Here is a 22,707-nt window from a genome sequence, read left to right as displayed (position 1 = left end):
TAAATTGATCGATTCGATTTATTGGTGAAGGTTTTTAAGATATAATTAGGATTAATTCTTATCCGTTGATTGAAAGTTGGAAACTTGGTTTGATGATTGATCAAAGATTTGAAAATTGATCGAATAGTGAATTTATTGGTTTGATTGGTATTTTTTAAGATTGGTCGAATTTCTGATTGGTTGGATCAAGAACATTTAATAAAATTTTAAATTTTGATATTTTATTATTATTATTATTATTTAAAATTTTTTATTTAAGGTTTCAATTATTAGTTTGAATTTTATCATTTTATGTGATTAAAAATATCATTTCGTGATTGAAATTTTTTATTTCATGTGATTGATTTGATTTTCCTAAGCATATGAAATATCTAGATTTCATAGTCGAGTTTCATAGCGAGGCGAGGTTTCTAAGTATGAGTTGAGTGTCAAGGGTATTTTGTTCATTTATCAATTTATGTAAATGTTGGTGAGAGGTTTCTTTTAGTCCCAATATGATTATCTCTAAGTTTTGAGGTCCCATTTTGCATTTCGAGGTTTTAGGGTTATCAAAAAGTGTTGTAATCCTAAGCGCATGTACTTTTTAAATCGAATGTAAAAGTGTGACAGCGATCATAGCAGAAAAGAAAAGAAAGACATCGAAAGCATTCTAAGGAAAATTCAGATAAAAATGACAGTGGAATCAGAGAGGTTTAAAAGAACTGAAAGAGGTCTCATCCAAAATTTCAATCATCAAAATTTATTAAGCACTTATTATTAGGAATTCACAACAACCATGTGATGAATTGTCGAATCAGGCAAACGCAAAATAGGGTATCTACAGAGGCGTGGGGGCAAAATTCAAAGACAAAATCAATAACCCGTAACCAACTCACATCTTATTTGACAATACACCTAGATCAACTATGTGGTGACACCTGTCTTAAACTCAGAACTATAAAACCCCATCTCAAAAACTGAGAGAAGGTTCAAAAAATTATTTTCTCACATATAAAAAAAACTTCTTTGCAACTCATTATTCATCATCTTCCCCATATCAAACCTTCACCCTTTTTCCTAATTTTTTGTGTCTTTTACTAATTTAATCATTAGAAAACCTTTGACAAGCACCATACTGGGGTCTTATCCTTCTTCCTTCAACCTTCAAAAAATTAAGAGTCACCTTGCCAATATCATCTAAGAGGAAAGGTTGGGAAATCAAGCGTACAAAGAATAAGGTCTTAGCTGGTAATGCACATGGACTAATCGTGTGGTGACATATATCCTGAACTCAAAACTATAAAACCCTTTTTCAAAGATTAAAAGAGGGTTCAAAAAATCATTTTCTCACATACAAAAATAAAGAATTTCTTTGCAAGTCACTATTCATCATCTTCCCTATTTCAGAACTTCACCATTTTCCCATACTTCTTGTGTCTTTTATTGACTTAATCTTTTGAGGACCTTTGACAAGCACCACACTAAAGCCTCATCTTTCTTCCTTCAACCTTTAAAGAGTCAAGAGTCACCTCATCAACATCATATGAGAGGAGAGGTTGAAAGACCAAGAGCATAGAAAACAAGGTCGAAGGTTCGTAAAATGGCCAATTAGATCAATAATCTCACGCATCTCGAGGAGTGGATGTCCTAAAAAACATCTGCAACGCCCAAAACCACCATCAGGTGCCACGTGTATGTCAAGCATGAAATTTTATGAACTATAAAAAAAAATTGAAAAAATAGATTTTTGCATTGTTAGATTTAAATTTTAAATCTGGGAGTTCAGTCGCTGTCCATTTTCAAACTCAAGATCTAGCACACAAAAAAAAATTTAGGATTTTTTTTCAAGCTAAATCTAGACCACAAATCAAGAGGGGTGAGGTGTCATTTGGACTAACATGGCACTCCACATGGATCAAATGTGGTCCTCAATCCATGCAACCTTTTCCCTTATATATAAGTCGTTTGAATATATGATGCTTATCTGGATTTTTTATATCTAATTGGATTTGATCAGATTCGATTGTTATTTGAAATGATTTTGATCCTAATATTGAGTTCCTATAAAGCCCAAATTCAATAAATCAAAATCCGATAAAGCCTAAATCCAACAAGGGTATGATATCCTATTGGTTTTAGATTTGATCCGATCCTTGACAACGTAAGACACAAGTAAGCAATTTCTTGAGTCGGGCTATTTGCACATATTGAAAATGACCATTTGCACCCACTTAAGTAACTTGTAAAAAAAATTAAATTTTACCCTTTTGATTTGGCTTATTGCACACACCATCACCTACGGAACAAAAAACCCAGTTCTTCTTCCTTCCTTCCTTCTCCTCTTCTTCTTCTTTTTGTCCTTCTTCATATTCATCTTCTTCTGAGTTTTGTGAGAAGTTGAATCAATGGATAATAGGTTTTAGGATTTTTTTTTTTCCTTTCTAGTTATCTAATTTCTTTGAAATTTCTTTTATTGTTGTTGCATTTAATCATCAAGGAAGATGGAAAGAAAATCACTATTAAAACCTTAAAATGGAGATTTAAATTGAAGAACTTAGAGATTTTTTGATAGATTTTGTTCTGTAGATTCAAATCAAAGTTGTTTTATCAAATTCAGTAGGCACTTAACAAATATTACTAAACAAATTTGATAAGTACCTACCAAACAAAACTTTCCACCTAATATTACAAAATTGATTTGATAGGTATCTATAGAATAAAACTTTCTCATTTGAATGATTTTGACTCAATTGAAAGTATAAGAGTAAGAAAAATAAGATCAAAGCTTAAAATTCTCATTGAAACTTTTCTAAATGCAAATAAGAAGAAGAAGAATGGTTTGATACCTTTAGGTGAGTGAAATAAACAATTTAGGTTAAAGTATATTTATTAGGTGTATGTGTGTAGATAGTTATTTTAAAGTTAAGGTGGGTAACACAGGCTAGTGGGTACTATTGGCCATTTTGGTGTGTGCAAATAGAGCCATCCCAATTTCTTTGATCCCTCAAGCAAGTTCGAACTTGAGTCCAACTTTGAAGAAATTTTAGAGAAATCCTTCTGGTAAACATGACACGTGGTTGTTTGTGTTTATTTCACGCCCCTACTTTTTAGTCAATATTTGGAAAACCTCCATAGAGGCACAATGTCTAATCCAAAGTAGAGGGTTTTATCGAAATTTTGAAGCAGATGACCCCTTCAAATATTTTTCCGTTCCAGCTCTACAGTGAATGCAAGATGTGGGTGCAACAGGAGATTTAGGTTGCAAGTAAGCGGGTTTTATACTCCAAAGGGTCTTGTAGTAACATTCATTGAGTAGTTATTTTTTTGGTTGGAAAGATGAATAGATTTTAGGCAAATTTATCAAAACATGCACGACATGTCTACAATTTAGCAAAATGATGAATTGTCCGTCTTATTTCAAAAAATGGTAATTTACCATTTTCAAAAATATTTTATTTTATTAAAACGGTAAAAATAATAATTTCCATATTTTTACTATCAAAAATACTTTTTTTATTGGAATGATCTTTCTGATATGATATCAGAATGTATTTTATACAGTGTCAGATGTATCCTTCTGATATGAGATCAAAAAAAGATATTTTAGATAACATAAATTTGAAAATTATTATTTTTATCATTTGAGTAAAATAACATATTTTTTAAAATGATAAATTGGTGTTTTTGGAAATAAGATGTATAGTGCACCATGTGATAAATAAATTTGAAAAGTTATCAATTTTGGTAAAATTTATTTTACTCAACTGAAATCCTTTAGATGATCATAAAGTTCTATGGTCACAAAGAAGACTAGCATGAGATGGAAGCGGGCCCATCCACCAATCATCATTTTTTGATATATATGCATGCCAGGTCAAGACAGCTAATCTTTCCTCCGATCGGGCGGTCCTCGGACAAGAGGGAGCCAATCGCGGCACTCTTCTGATTTTCTTTTGGAAGTAGGCAAAGGTCGGGTAGTCAATATATATATGGGTCAGGTTCAAGGGCCATATGAGAAAACATATGTAAAAACTTTCGTTTTTAATAAAATTTTAAAATATGGGATAGAAATTTTGGATTGAGTTGATTTTTTGTGAGGATGATCTCTATGATGGGAAGATCATAAATAAAAAAAAAAAAATCAGCTCAATCTGAAACTTCTAACCCCATTAAAAGTGATTTAGAATGTGGACCGTCGATTTTTTACTGATTTTTTATCGATTTATATCACTAATTTGTAAATCACTTTTGATGGATTTAGAAGTTTCTGATTGAGCTGATTTTTTGTGAGGATGATCTTTTCATCATAGTGACCATCCTTGCAAAAAATCAGCTCAATCCAAAACCTCTAACTCTTATTTTGAAAAATGAAAGTTTTTTCATATGTTTTCTCATATGGGCTTGAACCGCCCCTATATATATGGTCAGGTTCAAGGGACATATGAGAAAACATATGTAAAAACAATGTAACATTTATAAATTTTCAAAATATGGGTTAAAATTTTTGGATTGAGCTGATTTTTTGTGAGGATGATCTCTATGATGGGAAGATTGTCAAAAAAAAAAAAAAAAGTCCAATCTGAAACTTCTAACCCCATTAAAAGTGATTTAGAATGTGGACCGTCAATTTTTTGCCAATTTTTATCAATAATTTGTAAATCATTTTTGATGGATTTAGAAGTTTCTAATTGAGCTGATTTTTTGTGAGGATGATCTTCTCATCATAGTGACCATCTTTGCAAAAAATCAGCTCAATCCAAAACCTCTAGCCCATATTTTGAAAAATCATTGTTTTTTCATATGTTTTTACATATGGCCCTTGAACCGCCCCCATATATACGTATATAGGTATGGGTGGGGTTCCGTAGACGCATAAAGCTACAACGTTTTTGTCTTATATGGTTAGAAAGGTTCGGAATGGACTGATTTTTTGTGAGGATGATCTCTGTGGTGAGGGAATCATCGTTGCAAAAAATCATACCATTTCAAAACTTCTAACCTCATCAAAAGTGATTTACAAAAATTAGACGGTCTAAAATTTTTCAACTTGTAAACATGGGACTAGAAGTTTCATAATGGGCTGATTTTTGACAAGGATGATCTCCTCATCATAGAGATATCCTCACAAAAAATCAGCCCATTCCAAACATTTTTGCCCATATAAGACAAAACACGTTGTAGCTTTATGTGTATACGGATCCTAATCCTATATATATATATATATATGGGTCCCATTCAGCACCCTAAGCTTTACCCTACACTTTAACAAATGTGTTTTGTCCTACATGGGTTAGAAGTTTTGGAATAGACTGATTTTTGGTGAGGATGATATCTATGGTGAGGAGATCATCCTCACCAAAAATCAGCCCATTCCAAAACTTCTAACTCCTAAAAAAAATGGTTTACAAAAAATGGACAATCCACGATTTTTCAACTTGTAAACATGAGGCTAAAAATTTCGGAATGGACTGATTTTTGGTGAGGATGATCTCTATAAAAACTTCTAACCCATGTAGGACAAAACACGTTTGTTAAAGTGTAGGGTAAAGCTTAGGGTGTTAAACATTTCCCTATATATATATATATATATATATATGGGTAGCGTTCCATGGCAAACTTTTTGGCAAAACATTTTTCAAAACATGAGTTAAAAGTTTTGGAATGGGCTGATTTTTGGTGAGGATGATCTCTACGGTGAGGAGATCATCCTCACCAAAAATCAGCCCATTCCAAAACTTCTAACCCATGTTTACAAGCTGAAAAAACGTGAACCATCCATTTTTTGTAAACTGTTTTTGATGGGGTTAGAAGTTTTGGAATGAGCTGATTTTTGGTGATGATGATCTCCTCACCGTAGAGATTATCCTCACAAAAAATCAGCTCATTCCAAAACCTCTAACTCATGTTTTGAAAAATGTTTTGCCAAAAAGTTGGCCATTGAACGCCCCTATATATATATATATATATATATATATATATGGGTCCCGTTCGGCACCCTAAGTTTTACCACACACTTTAACAAACGCGTTTTGTCCTACATGGGTTAGAAGTTTCGGAATGGGCTGATTTTTGGTGAGGATGATCTCTATGGTGAGGAGATCATCCTCACCAAAAATCAGCTCATTCCAAAACTTCTAACCCCATCAAAATGATTTACAAAAAATGGACGGTCCACGATTTTTCAACTTATAAACATGGGGCTAAACATTTCGGAATGGACTGATTTTTGGGGAGGATGATCTCCTCACCATAGAGATCATCCTCACCAAAAATCAGCCCATTCCAAAACTTCTAACCCATGTAGGACAAAAAATGTTTGTTAAAGTGTGTGGTAAAACTTAGGGTGCTGAACATTTCCCTATATATATATAGGGTCCCGTTCCGCACCCTAAGTTTTACCACACACTTGAACAAACGCGTTTTGTCCTACATGGGTTAGAAGTTTTGGAATGGGCTGATTTTTGGTGAGGATGATCTCTATGGTGAGGAGATCATCCTCACCAAAAATCAGCTCATTCCAAAACTTCTAACCCCATCAAAAATAATTTACAAAAAATGGACGGTCCACGATTTTTCAACGTGTAAACATGGGGCTAAACATTTTGGAATGGGCTGATTTTTGGTGAGGATGATCTCTATGATATAGAGATCATCCTCACCAAAAATCAGCCCATTCCAAAACTTCTAACCCATGTAGGACAAAAAACGTTTGTTAAAGTGTGTGGTAAAACTTAGGGTGCTGAACATTTCCCATATATATATAGGGTCGGGTTCAAGGGACATATGAGAAAACATATGTAAAAATAATGTAACATTAATAAAATTTTAAAATATGAGTTAGAAATTTCATATTGAACTGATTTTTTGTAAGGATGATCTTTATGATGGGAAGGTCATCCGAAAAAAAAATCAGTCCAATCTGAAACTTCTAACCCCATTAAAAGTGATTTAGAATGTGGATCGTCGATTTTTGCCAATTTTTGTCACTAATTTGTAAATCACTTTTGATGGATTTAGAAGTTTCTAATTGAGCTGATTTTTTGTGAGGATGATCTTCTCATCATAGTGACCATCCTTGTAAAAAATCAGTTCAATCCAAAACATCTAACCCATATTTTGAAAAACCATTGTTTTTTCATATGTTTTTACATATGGCCCTTGAACCACCCCCATATATATATATATATATATATATATGGGTGGCGTTCAAGGGCCAACTTTTTGGCAAAACATTTTTCAAAACATGAGTTAGAAGTTTTGGAATGAATTGATTTTTGGTGAGGATGATCTCTACGGTGAGGAGATCATCCTCACCAAAAATCAGCCCATTCCAAAACTTCTAACCCCATCAAAAATAGTTTACAAAAAATGCACGGTCCACGATTTTTCAACTTGTAAACATGGGCTAGAAGTTTTGGAATGGGCTGATTTTGGTGATGATGATCTCCTCACCGTAGAGATCTATAGGGTCACGTTCAAGGGCCAACTTTTTGGCAAAACATTTTTCAAAACATGGGTTAAAAGTTTTGGAATGGGCTGATTTTTGGTGAGGATGATCTCCTCACCATAGAGGTCATCTTCACCAAAAATCAGCCCATTCCAAAACTTCTAACTCATGTTTTGAAAAATGTTTGCCAAAAAATTAGCCATTGAATGCTACCCACATATAATATATATATATATATATATATATATATATATATATATATATATATATAGATATATATATATATATATATATATATATATATATATATATACATATATATATATATAGGGAAATGTTCAGCACCCTAAGTTTTACCACACACTTTAACAAACGTTTTTGTCCTACATGGGTTAGAAGTTTTGGAATGGGCTGATTTTTGGTGAGGATGATCTCTATGATTAAAAGATCATCCTCCCCAAAAATCAGCCCATTCCAAAATGTTTAGCCCCATGTTTACACGTTGAAAAATCGTGGACCGTCCATTTTTTGTAAATTATTTTTGATGGGGTTAGAAGTTTTGGAATGAGCTGATTTTTGGTGAGGATGATCTCCTCACCATAGAGATCATCCTCACCAAAAATCAGCCCATTCCGAAACTTCTAACCCATGTAGGACAAAACGCGTTTGTTAAAGTGTGTGGTAAAACTTAGGGTGCCGAACGGGACCCTATATATATATATACACATGAAAACTGAAATCATCGCATTCCACAGGGTAGGAGTTAATATTTGATATGGGCATATGGATGACAGGGTAGGAGTTAATATTTGATATGGGCATATGGATTACCCAAGGATAAGCAGCAGAAGGATTTCGTATGGCATTAATGACAGTTATATTAAGGGAGTTTTCATTGCCCCCATTAACATTTATTTTATTATTTTATTATTTTTTATTTTATATCGGATGGTCTCCCTACCCGAGTCCTATGAAGGAACCTTCTTCGTAGTGGTGTCAATGGGTCGGTTCAAATTCGGTTCCTAAGGAGCTTAGAATCATAATCATTATATTAGTTTGGTTCCAGGTCCGATTCCAAAATAAATGGAACCAGAATCGGAACAGCCAAAAATCATAGGTATCCATCCTTTCCGGTTCTCAAGAATCAAATGAGAAAAAAAATATTTCAAATCATTATAACAAAATTTCCTTTAAAAAATTAACAAAATTATTAACTTAGTTATAATTTGTTATACTAAACATACAAATTAATGATTTTTTTCAAAAGTGAAAATTTTATCTTTGTTAAAAGTAATAAATTTTTAGAAGAATAACTCATTTTAAGATTCAATCGATAAGTTATACAAAAAATTAAAGAATTGTATATAACATGCATTCATTTTGAAATAAAAAATACCATAAATCATTTATAATATGGAAATAAATGACAAAATAATTAGATTCCGGGTAGCCACGGGTACCCATTGGATAGAATCTAATGGTTCCGATTCCTATCGGTTTGGTTCCATTTTAGACCCAGATCTAATCGATTCCAATAAAAAGGGATCCAGTACTGAGGTTTTTGATATCGATTCCATTTCGGTTTCAGTTAAATAGGTACCCATTGACACCCCTACCTCTTCGTTACAAGACACGTGGTGTTTTGAATTTATTTCCCACCCCTGCCAAAATTTGGAATACCTTCATGTGTGATCCAATGGACAGGGTTCCTTCAAAATTTTAAAACAGACTGCACTCTTAAAATTTTCGTAGGATTTTTTTTTTTTAATTGAATAATACTAAACTGACTAAAAAAATACTCTCCAATACACTCAACTAATGTGGAATGTGCACAGAACCATAGATTTTTAGAAAAATTAGTTAAAAGATCTTGACAGAGGGATTTATTTCTACATAGTTCAGAAGTTTTGGATCATAGCTTCATTGGACATTTAGTGAACTATTTATTTTTTAATGGGTCCTCAGTAATGACGAACTTACCTATTTTCGACACCTTTTTATTTAATGTCAAGTTCACCAATTTTTATTTATTGTCGAATTCGACGCTTTTTATTTACAGTCGAATTCACCACTTTTAAAATAATAAGTGATGAACTCGACAATGGTAAAATCCATCCATTTTCAATTTTCGAGTTTTTTTCGTCTAAAATATATGGAAAGATTGACTCAAAATTTGAGATAACGACTTGTTTAGATGATTTCATCCCCAAAAGAACCATTCTTAATCGATTTTCATCCAAAAACTAAGAAAAAAAAAAACATTAATTTTTTACATACAAAATATTTGAAAATGACTACTTTTTCCTTCTTAAATCCTTTCTAATGGAACAAAGTCTCCGAAACTCGATTGATATGTCAAAAATCCAATATTTTTAATGAAAAAGATGAGCTCAAACTATTAGGAAATTCAATTGTGAGAAATGTAGGAGATGAGGTCACGGACTGTTAAGAAAAAAAAAAGTTTACTAAATGGGCTTTTAAATAAAAAATCACCCAAAATTAAGGGACTATTAAGAAAAAAGTCCCTCCATCAAGGTCCTTTTAAGTAATTTTCTCTAGATTTTTTCCTTGTGTATCTCAAGAAAAAAAATCTGGTTCTGTGAACATGCTCCCTGTATTTGATTTTTTTTTTTTTTTTTTGAGTCAGTGGCCTCAGGGCTCCTTTTTATTAACAGTAGAAGGGATGTGTAGTACATACATTATAAGAATTTTTTGTAATTTAAATATTAATTAAGGGATTATAAAGATGAAAAAAGAAAATTACTTGATGAAAACGCAAAACAAAAGTAACTGTTCATTAACTGCCAGAGACATTTTATATAGAGTATAGAAACTAGATGATAAAATTAAATATTATATTCGAAGTTGGGCCTTCCCCATCAGATCAGTCTTTTGGGGTAAATGGTTGTCAACAAAACCCACTATACAACATAATATAAACCTCGATAACATGTATAAAAATTTAAATATATTCAGTATTTAACTATTAAGTATTATGGAGTTTGTAGATCAAGTTGCAAACATTTTGTACGAACGTAAATTCGATCCAGTGAGCCGAATAAATACCTCTTGAGAGAAGTATTCCCCAAGGAAAATGTATTTGGGCATAAAGACAACCTGATCTTCTAATCATAAAATAGCACAGCGACCACTTTCAGCTTGCTTGCGAAGGTCCTCAGTTTCCTTTCGGGCTCTTTCTAAACTCTCTCTGAGCCGACGGATTTCATCACTAGATTTCATTTGGGCAAATTGTGCGATCTCTTCTGCTTTCAGTCGCGCAGCTTGCTCCTCGGCCAATTGTTGCTCAAGCCTCTGTGTGGTTTCTCTAAGCTTCAACTCAACCTAAAAAGAGTTGCATCGTGAAGAGGTGGAGCAAGCATCAATAAAATCAAACATTTGTAGTCGTCAGCACAGTTATAAGTGGGCTAGTGATCATCGCATTCACATCAAATAAAAAAAGAAACAAAAAAAGTATGATTGGGTCACATTAAGAGAGCAGTAAAAAAGGTCATCATACCAGGGTCAAAAGGTAAACGACTGGCAACCCAAAATTTGAAATTTTCATTTCCACCAAGGGCCATAATTCATTATTGTTGCAATAAAGTCCGACCACAGAGACGGTTTTGGGTCAATTCATATATATATATATATGGGAAATGTTCAGCAACAACCATTTTGGCAAAACATTTTTCAAAACATGGGTTAGAGGTTTTGGAATGGGCTGATTTTTGGTGAGGATGATCTCTACGGTGATGAGATCATCATCACCAAAAATCAGCCCATTCCAAAACTTCTAACCCCATCAAAAATGGTTTACAAAAAATGGACGGTCCACGATTTTTCAACTTGTAAACTGGGGCTAGAAGTTTTGGAATGGGCTGATTTTTGGTGAGGATGATCTCCTCACCGTAGAGATCATCCTCACCAAAAACCAGCCCATTCCAAGACCTCTAACCCATGTTTTGAAAAATGTTTTGCCAAAATGTTTGCCAAAATGTTTGTTGCTGAACGGGACCCTATATATATATATATATATATATATATATATATATATATATCATCCACAGGAGCTAATGATGTGTCTGTCATCTGCTCACTCTTTTTCTACAAGCAAATCGCTCTAAAATCAAGGTTTATACATGCAACAACTCCACAAGGCTATGTAATTTATGTATGCATGTTTGTTCGAGAATAACTAACCAAGTTTGCCTACAAAAGTAAGAACAGTTGGCATTTATATTTTATTACAACATATCATATATCTCTGTCGTTTTCCCTATTGCAATCTTACTGAATAATTTCTATACATATTTGAACCTGACATGGATAAAGTTGAACAGCCATTTGATGCCCTTCAAACTTCAAGTCAGGTTCCTTGTGATCAACGGACAATTTTATTTTTGTTTGATTAAAAAACAGATATTGAAGAGTTATGCGAGAGATACAAATATAGATATGAGCAACATACAGAAAATAAGAGGCACATCAAAGTATACCATCTCAGTAATTCGTTTGAGCTGATCTTCATATGAACAATATATCTGCTCCTTCAATTCTGATATCTCCTGTTTAGAATATCCCTTTAAAGACTCAACCTGTTCCTTTTGATCTTGTAGCTTCACAGCTCCTTTCTGTCAAACAAAAATTGTGGTTCACATTATGTCCCTACAATAAAATCACATCTTTCCACAGAATAAGTTCCAAAACATGTAATTTATGCGCTCCAAACTCAAGCATTTGTCAACCAAAATTGTTTGTGAGGGATTTGTGGAGTCGCCTTTGGAATTTGTTGGGTTCCCCAGAAAAAAATGAAGAAATAATACTGAATACCTTTGAGTAGTGGCCATACGGGACTTTTGGGGGGAAAGGTAGATTTATTTGAAATTCACTTCCCTTCACCCACTTTTGGAGTGTTTGGAGAAAGAATCACTGTAATTTCATAGATAAATTGTGATCGTCTCCCCAACTCTTTATAAATATTAGGTTGAAGATCAATAGATCAATAGTTCGGCAACTATTCTCAAGGTTCTTGGAGTGATTAGGATACCATACTGTGAACTCGGGAACTTAATCCTTAATTCTAGGATCTTTGGATCTCGGATCATCAACTTAGAGGAGTCTTGGTATATTCGATATGATTTCATTTGGCATATGGGTTATCAGAGATGTTGAGAGAAAAATATAGGGAAAATCAATATATCCCAGTATGAAAGAGACTGTAGATTTTAGGATAGGGCTTGGCAAAGGAGTATTTGAGGGAAAAGAATATGGTTGCATGCAGCGTTTGAGGTTCCTTCAACGATGGTGTGGTGAATTCCATGGAAGAAAATTCAATCTAATCACTGCCTTTCCTTCTATATTTAGAAATATGTGCCCAACTTCTTGCCCTTCTTTATAAATTCTTTTATTAGTTATTATTAAAAATAAAAAAAGATACCACAATAGAAGCATCTTCACCTTCAATTCAACAAAGAACTCATCTGAGTATGGCTGCCCACCATTGTCTTCTATGACCATGTTGACAAGGGAGAATAGCTGTTGGAATTGCTCAGCCTTCTTACTTTCATCCTTGGTCTTATTATCAAAAAGAACCAATCGATTTTTGCACAACTTAAGAACTTCCTGCATCAACATCACCAGAATTTGAAATGCTAGTACAATCTGTAGTCACTTAAAATTTCAAGTATTGATTGATCAATAGGAATCAAGAGAACGAGGTGATTTGTGGTCTACTCCATGTTTTCAGGGTATTCAACAGAGAAAAGGAGTTGTACCAACTATTTCTAAGAAGCACAAGAGAATGTGATCATTTCAGAGGAACATGTGTTTATTGTCTAAAAATTGATATGTGACACAGAATAAACATACAAGTCAAAAGATGATTCTTATCTGATGGTCACCTTGACCACATTTAATATAATTTGTATTTACTTATAAAAAAAGATGATTCTTATCGTAATAAATTGAAATTAAATGCAAGATATAGAACTGAATATATGGTACTCCTATCCATATCCTTTCCTTGGATTCAGTAAATTAGCTATCTCTGTATTCATTTCCCTTATTTGGGCACAAAGGTTTTACTTGCCTCTGCCAGTAGTTACCATTTATTTATCTTCTTTTTTGCAAAGAATCGTTCATTGAACCAATTTTTATTTTTATTTATTTTTTAAAATTATTCTCACCGGTCACCACTAAGTTTTAGAAAGAGTAGTCTAATTCAACATAGAAGTCGCTTGACCAATGATTTATGGCAATAGAAACTTAAGCTGGTGTGATATGCCTGCCATTAAATGGCAGGGGAGTAGTGATTATTTGGGACAAGGAAATTGTTAAAACCACTGACGAACTGGCTGTGGATTTCCTATCTCTATCTAGTGTAATCTGGTTGAGGATTGGTCCTCTTGGATCACACGGGTTTATGGGAGAAGAAAGGAAGGAGTTGTATCAACAGGAGCAGGCTAGAATTTGGTGAACTTATTAATAACCTAGATCTCCCTCTTGAAGGAAGAAAATTCACCTAATTAAACAATCAAGAGAATCCTACTTTGTGCAGCTTAGATGGATTCTGAGCAATGGGGGTTGGGAAGATTTTGTGTTAGGGTCTCCTCCCAAAGGATGATCCCTAGGTCAGCTTCTGATCACCCCCTCCCACCAATTCCTTGTGTGTGAAAATTCAATGGGGCCATCTTATCCTAGTCCACTCGTAAAATATCTAGCACTGAGTAACTGATCTTGTGGAGAAAGCGTGGGGAGGCTAGACTTCTATTTTGTGGGGAGAAAGGGTACGGTTTTTGGTTCATATTTAAAACCTTTGAGGAGAGGAGAAGAGAGGAATGTGGAAGAAAGAGGAGCTTGGATGGTGGACCCTAAAAAGAAACCGATATTCGATGACATCACTTTGATTGATAGGAAGTAGAAGTCGATGGTCAGATAACTAAAAGCAGAGAACAATATTAGGTATTCCCACCACAAAGCTAATGGTCGAAGGAGTAATAAGATCTCAAGGTTGAAATTTGACAGTACCATAATTGAAGAGGGGGGCGTTTAGGGAAGAAAAGGCTTCATTCTATGAAAATAATCACGGTGATTGATGATAGAAAGTGACTTTGTAACCTTCTGGTTCGCTATCTTTCCGCTTGGGTGCGAAGCCAAGGCAATCAAGAAAGACATCACTGCGCCCTAACTCCGCTCTCCCGAACAAAAAATAAAGCGAAGCTTCGGAGCGGATTGAGATGCTGTATCCTTAAATAGAAAGGGAACTTTCTCCCATGCAAGCAAACATCTCTATTCGTAGCACTAAAGTCAAGCTATCTTTCATTCTTGCTTTTGAGGGACGAACCGGAGCCAACTCCAGTGCTTGTCAGTCACCAGCTCCAAAAGGAAGTAACTAGTCACTGCGTCCCTCTCCTCAATGCGTTGCTTCAAGCCGGTAGTTATCTATGGTTATACTTGAGTACTGAGATCAGTAGTTGGATGGAAAAGCTTTTCTATGAGGAGATTTTGGACACCATTAAGGCCTTGGATGGCAATAAGGCTGCCAGTCCCGATGGTTTCCTTCTAGCCTTTTTTAAAGCTTGTTGAAATGTAAATGTCATTGATTTTATGGAGGTAGTGCAACACTTCCCATGATCTTGATAACCAAGACTTGTTTTAATAGTAAGTATATTTCCATTGTTAGAAGGAGCGGAGAATACCTAAGAGCAATTATTTAGCAGAGGGGAGAGTTTGCAAGATCTTTGTCAAAGCTTTCGCATCTAGAATTAAGGCAATCACTCCTACCAATCTCTATCTTAAGCAATGTCTTTCACTAGAAATTGGTATATTTAGATGCAGTTTTGGCGGCCAATGAAGATGTAAAAGCTTAAGTTAAGAAAGGTTATCAAATATTAATTGCAAGATGACATGGAGAAAGCCTTTGTGAATTAGAGATTACTGGACTATGTGCTTGATAAAATAGACTTTTAAGTCCAAATGGAGAAGGTGGATTCAAGAAATGTGTTTTTTCTCCCTCTTAATTGAAGTGAATGGCACTTGATAGGTATTTTAGGAGTTCTAGAGGTCTTAGGCCGGTGAACAAGTTATCCATGTTCTCTTTTGAGCAAGGACTTTCATTAGAAATTAGTAGATATGGATGTCGTTATGGTGGTCAATGAATGCATTGATGTTGGAGTCAAGAAAGGTTATCAATTATTAATAGTAAGATCAACATGAAGAAAGCCTTTGTGAATCGAAGGCTACTGAACCATGTGCTTTGATAAGCTGCATGTTTGGGTCTAAACGAAGAAGGTTGATTCAAGAAACATGTTTCTTCTCCCTCTTTCAAGCATTCGATAGGTATTTTAGGAGTTTTAGAGGTCTTTGAAAGGGGAGCCTGTCATCCCTATTCCCTTCAATGTGGAGTAGGGGTGTCAACATGTCAGTTTCGGTTTGGTTCCACATATATCTAGAATTGAGAGCTAAATAAACATTAATTCAAATTCTTATTGGTTCATGTTCTGAGTATGAGACCCTTGAACCAGAACCGGACCTGCACTACAAACATCCAATAACCATCAAGTACCCGATAGATAAAAACTTATTAGTTTTTACCGATTGTGCATGCTTATTGTAAGGTACATTTTTTTTATGAGTAAAAAGCTTTATTAACGAGGGTGGGAGTTGACCTAAAACCCCAAGGAAACAACAAAGCAAAGCAATCAAGAACTACCCATACGATTACAAACCCAACCCCACCTCCCCAAGAGATCTTCAAAAAAGATCCCCCTTGCTTCAATGAACACCGATCTCCAATGAAACAAAAGTCCTAGAATGTCGATGGTAACCTATTGTGAGGTACATCCAAAGCAAATGTGCCACCTCGAATTGGTTATATGATAGTCTGAGGAACTTGATAGCTCTCCAACAACCTAGCTAACAAGACACTGAAGATTGACTCTGGAGCACTATTGAATCCAAACTTTGTGATGCAAACTTCAACATTGGTAGAATTCTGTTGTGAAATGAATGAAATTACAAGAACATGATGAGAGACTTTTGTTTTGGGTGCTTGAAACCTTTGATGATATTAGATGTGAAAAAGACTTGAACTTGAGTTTTTCATGATTAATATTTAATTAGACACTTAGTGTCCATATAAATAATAATAAAATAGATCCACTACTTACCCATTTATCTGATGAGTACCTGAAGGAGACCTGATTCTTAATGGGTAAGATGGCTACCCAAAACCAAACTGAAAATTCCATGATAACATACCCAAAACCACCTATCGTTCCAAACGAAGTGACAAAGTAGAAGTTTGAGAATAATTTGGCAAGGGGGAATTCAGAAAAGTGGGAGAGGGAAAAGTTGGGAAAATATTGTAAAAATTAAAAAAAAAATGTATGAATTTCAAAAACTATAAAAATATGTATTTCATATATTAAATGATAAAATAATATTAAACACAAAAATTGATTGAAAAATCACCGAGTAAATTGCGATCAATCACAATTTTTGTGACTGACTCCGGATACATCGGGTAACTGGGTGCCCATTGATACCTCTGTGGAGTCCAGGATTTGTGTAGAACAGTCTCTTGGGCTGTGGAGAACGGTGAGTTGGAGGATTTCGAGGTTGGGGGGGAAAGTTATAGAGTTGGGGTATATCTGGGATAGTTTCCAGCTTCTATTGCTGGGAATGCCAGAAGCATAAAGCCTGGAAATGGAAGTTGAGAAGTGTGTCTAGGCTAGTTGGTGATTGGTAACCATGTTGGAGAAGTATTGTTCTGTGTGGAAAAGTTGGGATTATTGTTTGGTAAAAATAGCTTCCAACTGCCGACTTAGTCAAATGGCCAAAATGAAGAACCAATAGATATTTTTAGTCTTCATAAGGCACTAATAAAATAACATTAAAAAAATGACTATATATATAAATTAAGAAAACCTACAAAAAAACAAAAAAAAAAGCATCCAATTTGATCATTTGGTAACACCAGCTAACTTTAGTGTGCATCCAAATGAAAAATGATCATCTAATAAAATAGATTAAAAATCAGTATTAATGATTCTATATTTTTTATTTAAAAATAATAATTGAACCCCTATCAAATGGAAACCATGCCCATTCAACATCTAAGCTTCACTTTCTGATGACCATTTTATAAAATGCCACGTCTTGGCGCCCTTCTTAAATATCTAAGAATTTTGACAAAAGCTTCCATGTGAGGATCCTTGAAGCATGCATGAATTGGCTCACAGTATATTGATTGCATATGTAATAATAGGAAGTGTTATGGTTAGATAAATAAGTTTACTGACCAACCGTTTGTAACTTCTAGGATTGCCGAGGCATTGACCTTGATCAAGAAATAATTTATAATTTGGAAGCATAGGGGCTACCAATAGGCCATGTACCCATGAGATAAATCTCTATAAAATATTTAGTAACATAATTCCTTTGAGATAAGTTGATTACAACTTGGTTAGATAAGTTTACCAACCAACCTTTTGGACCTTCTAAGATCACTTAGGCATTCACCTTGATCAATAGATAATTTATAATTTGGATCCATAGGATTATCAATAGGCTGTGTACCCTGAAGATAAGAACTATAAGAAGATCACCATCATTCTTCCTTTGAGATAAATTGATTTTAACTTTTGATCCAGCCACCTCTATCACCAGAATGACACTGGAATATCTATGTTGTTTCAGTATCTTTTGTGAATCACTTTCAGATATGTTCTCACAATATCATTGCCATCACTAGTGGTGATCATAACGTGGTCCACATAGACAACAAGGATCATGAACAATTTTCTGCCTTTCTAATGAAGATAGAATGATCATAATGGCTTCTTCTCAGTCCATGTGTAACAACTTTGCTAAATCTATTAATCTCCCTTATGGTCCATGTTATAGCTAATATGGATAACCTACACATATAAAACATCTAAAATAGGTATAGTTAAACAAAAGCAAGCAAATGACATTGAATTTATACTCATCTACCATTGATTTACCAGTAAATAAATAAAAATGCTCAAATACCATAAAAGAAAAAAAAGATTTTATTTTTCACTAACTCAACCAATTCAAGTCAATACATTAAGTCTTGCTTCGGTTGTATCATATTTAAAAAACAAGGGAAAATAAGAATTTATCATTTTGAAGAAAAAAAAAAAAAAAAACCAGAAATGACCATATGAAGCCATTCTCGAAAAAGAGAGAAGTTGAATTTTTGCAAGTATCTAAAAATAAGAAATCTTCCTTTATGTGTGTGCTCATACAGAAATGCAAACTGGATAGTCAAAAAAGGAAGTAAAACAATGAGGGCAGCAAATCACAAATGAAGTGATTAAGCAAATATGAATTCCTTAATAGTTTAATTTGGATGTGAAATACAACCTTTAAAGGTTCAGGGCACTCACGACCCAGATAATCAGCCAAGGTCTCCTCATTTTCTTCAAGTTCATCCCCACCAGTAAAAACTACTATCATGTAATCAGTAATTTTTTCTCCGAAAAATGTCTGCAAACTTTGAAGTGCGGCTTCTTCTTCTTTTGAAAAGCGGGTCCTAACCGAAAAAACAACAAGAACTGCATGGATCCCATCCTTGGCCATATTGATACATTTGACAATCTCTTTGCCAATGAAGTCAGATCCCGGTGAAAAATCAAATAGTCCTGAAAACAAAAAAAAAAATCATCAAATAAGTGTTCGAAATATGCTTGTGTAAAAGCCTGGAAGGATTAAAATAGAGTTCTTTTCTTGATAAATAATAATAATGTATTAATGTATTAAATAAGTTGAAAAAAAAAAAACAGAGACATGGACAATAAAGAGGCTACTTTTATTTATGACTACTACTCAAAGAAACTCAAACAAAAGAGAAAAGGGAACACAAGTTTAGAGAGATTATCCAACAGAAATAGACCTACCCGGAGTGTCTATAACATTCACAACTTGACCATCTCTTAAAACAGTTCTCTGTAATTCGCAAGTACTTGTAACACCAGAGGAACTTGCCCTCGACTTGAAAGCCTTCCTACCAAGAATGCTATTGCCAGTTGCACTTTTGCCATTGCCAGTTCGTCCAACCAAAACCACGGTTCGGACCTCATTGGAGAAGGCAGGCAACTCCCAATCATCATCTATTGAACTTCCACCCATGATACAAATTCAACTTATCTGCAGAAAAAAGAGTGATTTAGAAAAGGGAAACTTAACAACAAAAACAAATAGAATTATTTACTCAATGTCAAACTCCTCTAGCAAGGTAAAGATAACAAAATTAATGAAGTTCTAAAATTAAGGGATTCTACCATAGGTGAACACATGGCAGGATGGTAAATTGTAGTTACTGGAGGCAACTGTAATTTATAAATCATACAGTAATTTATAAAATATCATAAACACCTTTTGTGGGGCCACAGCATGCATCAAATAACGATACCTAGTATCAAGAATTACAAATTCCAAAGTACAACCTAGAATAGATTGCCTAATCCAATAGTGGAGGATCACAAACTCCTAGTCGGTTGGAAATAAGCAGCTACAAACAAGTGAACAACATATACAAGAAGAAGCCCATTTATCGAAAGGTCTAACAAATCATTTGTGTGACCTATAAATTGGATGCTCTGAATTACTGAAAATATAATCCTAGGCAGTATCCAATGCTCCTCTGTTCTAAATAGTGATGAAGATTGTGCACCAATAGTAAAGGAAGCCATAACATGGACCTCCCTCGTGTCTTACTCGCGATCAATCAATTCAGACCTTTCAATTGTGAGCAACCTCAAAGATGGGAAGGGTGATATCAAATATTTTAACAAATAATAAAAAAAAATTGGCTGAAAATAAGGTTGACTTAGGGGAAAAAAGTTTTTATACCACATTTGCAAGCTTGCAGTTAGTCTAATGCGGTTTATGTCACATCCAGACCCACCAATAGAACATGATCTAGATCTCTTATAGTGTAGGATCACCATCTTTCGTAAGTCAAAAACTACTCAAAATTCCAGAAGCAATCAGATAGGAAAGAAGAATCATCTGATCACTAAATACAACCTTCATTTAAAGGCTTCACAAGAATACCAAAAAAATATGATGTAAGAATACCAAATTCAAGGAAGACTTGTTCCAACACCCATTTCTTGCTAATGATGTGATGAAAGAAGCACTCTCTCCTTTATCTGTTTAGCCATGACAGACACCTTTATGTATGCCATTTTGAGACACCAAAAAGGAATAGAGGCTCAATCTAGATTTGTCACAACTACCAACTACCTCGAATTAAACCCAAGCCCCTCTTCTAGAGCTTTCGGAACTAAAAGAAAGAGAAGGGCGGTTGTGGGACAAAGTGAAACAAGGCTCTTTGCAGGTTCAAACCCTGCGTGTCTCTTTGAGTTGAATAGTTCCCATGCCGCTCCAGTCAATCGCTAGGTGGATAGTCTCAAAATATCTCGCCCAAAGCACCCTTACTTAAACCTTTTACAACATAGATCCCCTTTGTTTAAACACTAACAAAGAAATGTCTAAAACTTTGGCTTCTCCACAGAACGTATTTTTATCTAAGGATTAAGACTATTCAGGAAAAGTAAACGGATACAATGTAGGGGGCGACATCACCTTCATGGGTACATATACAAAAGCAAAGGGAATAAACAAAATTAGCCTACTCCAGCCATGATGGTTTTCCATCTAAAATCAAAATATCAAAGAAAAGCCCCTTGAACTCCAAATGCAGTTTAGACCAAGAAAAGACAAGGAACCTACTCTTGAATATGAGCAGTTACTTCATCTATAACTAGAACACACAAATATAGACTCAAAGTTGATCCTTGATATAAACCAATTGCAACTGAGAACTTATTTATCTACTCACAATTTTTCCCCACACTAGCCACAATCCTCTTGTACATATCCTTAACTACGTTAATGTATAAGTTTACGAGATTAACACTCTTAGGAACTTTGTCATATGCCTTTATTTTTCATCTTTCCTCTAAACTTGTTAATCATTTGTCTATGTAGAAAGATTGCCTTGATGGCTGTAGCTAACATAAAACCAAATTGATTCTATGATATCTTTGTTCTATTCTTAAATTTTGTTCCATCAGTCTTTCCCATAAATCCATAGTGTGTTCGTAAGTTTAATGCCCAAACGGTTACAGCTCTGTATGTCTCATTTATCCTTATACATATGTACTACAATATTTTTTTTCTCCCTTCATTAGATATTATTTTAGTCTTGAAAATATTATTGAACAACTTAGTTGACCAGGACAATTCTGCATTCTTCCATACCCATATGTTCCTAAAGCCTTACCTGTTTTCATCTTTGTCAGCTTTGTTTTCACTTCTAAAATTCCAATTCTACGAAAATATGTGTGCTCTCTAATCCAAATAAGAAGCTTTCTATAACCAATAATCTAATTCTAACCCAACTAAATCAAAAGCGAACACTTATACATTAAAGACTATGTAGAAACTACTGAATTCATGTCTAAAATACATAATGTCGGACTCGATAGACAGCTAATCTGACAAGCTTTCTAATGGTACGAAAATTGAGGTAATCGAAATCTCTGCAGTTTGACATATAAAATTACGAGTAACAAGACTCGATTGAATCACATGCGTGATGAAGCACTCTGTTAATTAATGGGGATTAAGGTCCCATTGAGACAATATTCTCTCTAGATCAAACAAAATAAATATATTTCCAAGAAATTAGCCAGAATTGATAAAAAGAGAACCAAATCAAAGAAAATCAATCGATATTTACAGATTACACAACAATATGAGCAGAGATTTCATGAATTATAATGATCGGATTCTCACTTTGAAGAAAACAAATAAAAAGATTCAGAGAAGAGATTACTTACTCCTTCAGACCTCGAACGAAGGACGGATGGAGCGAGAGAGAGAGAGAGGTGTTTTTAATTATTGAGTTTGGACTCTTTTAATCTTCGTCGATAGGGAAAGGATATGTGCGACTTTCTACCTTGCGAAGGAGGTAAGGACTGAAAATGGATCGGATCAGACTCGAAATCCGATCCGTTCCATTCTGATAACTTTGGGTCTGGATCGAAGATTTGGGAGGTTTGAGAATAGCTAGTAGGCAAGGAATTTTTTTTTTTTTTTGGCAAAAGTCGAAAAAAATGGAAATTAAATAAAACTTATTGTTTGTAGACAATATAAAAATGTTTGTTTTATGTATTAAATATATTTTTAAATAAAATTATAAAATGTTATAATAGGAAAATATGTATATTTTTTAAAAAACTTTG

At 34.2% G+C, this 22,707-nt stretch overlaps 1 protein-coding gene across 2 annotated transcripts; it reads right to left on the bottom strand.

Annotated features, from left to right (window-relative positions):
• Positions 1–10,377: 10,377 nt before the first annotated feature.
• On the bottom strand, positions 10,378–22,481 carry LOC147401759 (immune-associated nucleotide-binding protein 9-like). Of its 2 annotated transcripts, XM_086443156.1 has the most exons (6): positions 22,303–22,463; positions 19,351–19,600; positions 18,818–19,095; positions 12,884–13,048; positions 11,923–12,057; positions 10,378–10,768 (listed from the first exon to the last, which is right to left on the bottom strand). In XM_086443156.1, exons 2-6 carry the CDS (start codon positions 19,580–19,582, stop codon positions 10,556–10,558), a joined length of 1,023 nt encoding a protein of 340 aa, XP_086299282.1. In that variant the 5' UTR covers positions 19,583–19,600; positions 22,303–22,463; the 3' UTR covers positions 10,378–10,555. The 2 variants fall into 2 exon arrangements, with proteins under 2 accessions (XP_086299282.1, XP_086299283.1); XM_086443157.1 differs by lacking the exon at positions 12,884–13,048 and having other exon boundaries at positions 22,303–22,481.
• Positions 22,482–22,707: the final 226 nt, after the last annotated feature.

This window comes from Akebia trifoliata, chromosome 5 (genome assembly GCF_017979445.1).
Source record: "Akebia trifoliata isolate Shusen 1 chromosome 5, ASM1797944v1, whole genome shotgun sequence".
Lineage (NCBI taxonomy): Eukaryota > Viridiplantae > Streptophyta > Magnoliopsida > Ranunculales > Lardizabalaceae > Akebia > Akebia trifoliata.
The sequence above is the reverse complement of the archived record's forward strand: the minus strand, read 5'-3'. Positions and strand labels throughout refer to the sequence as shown.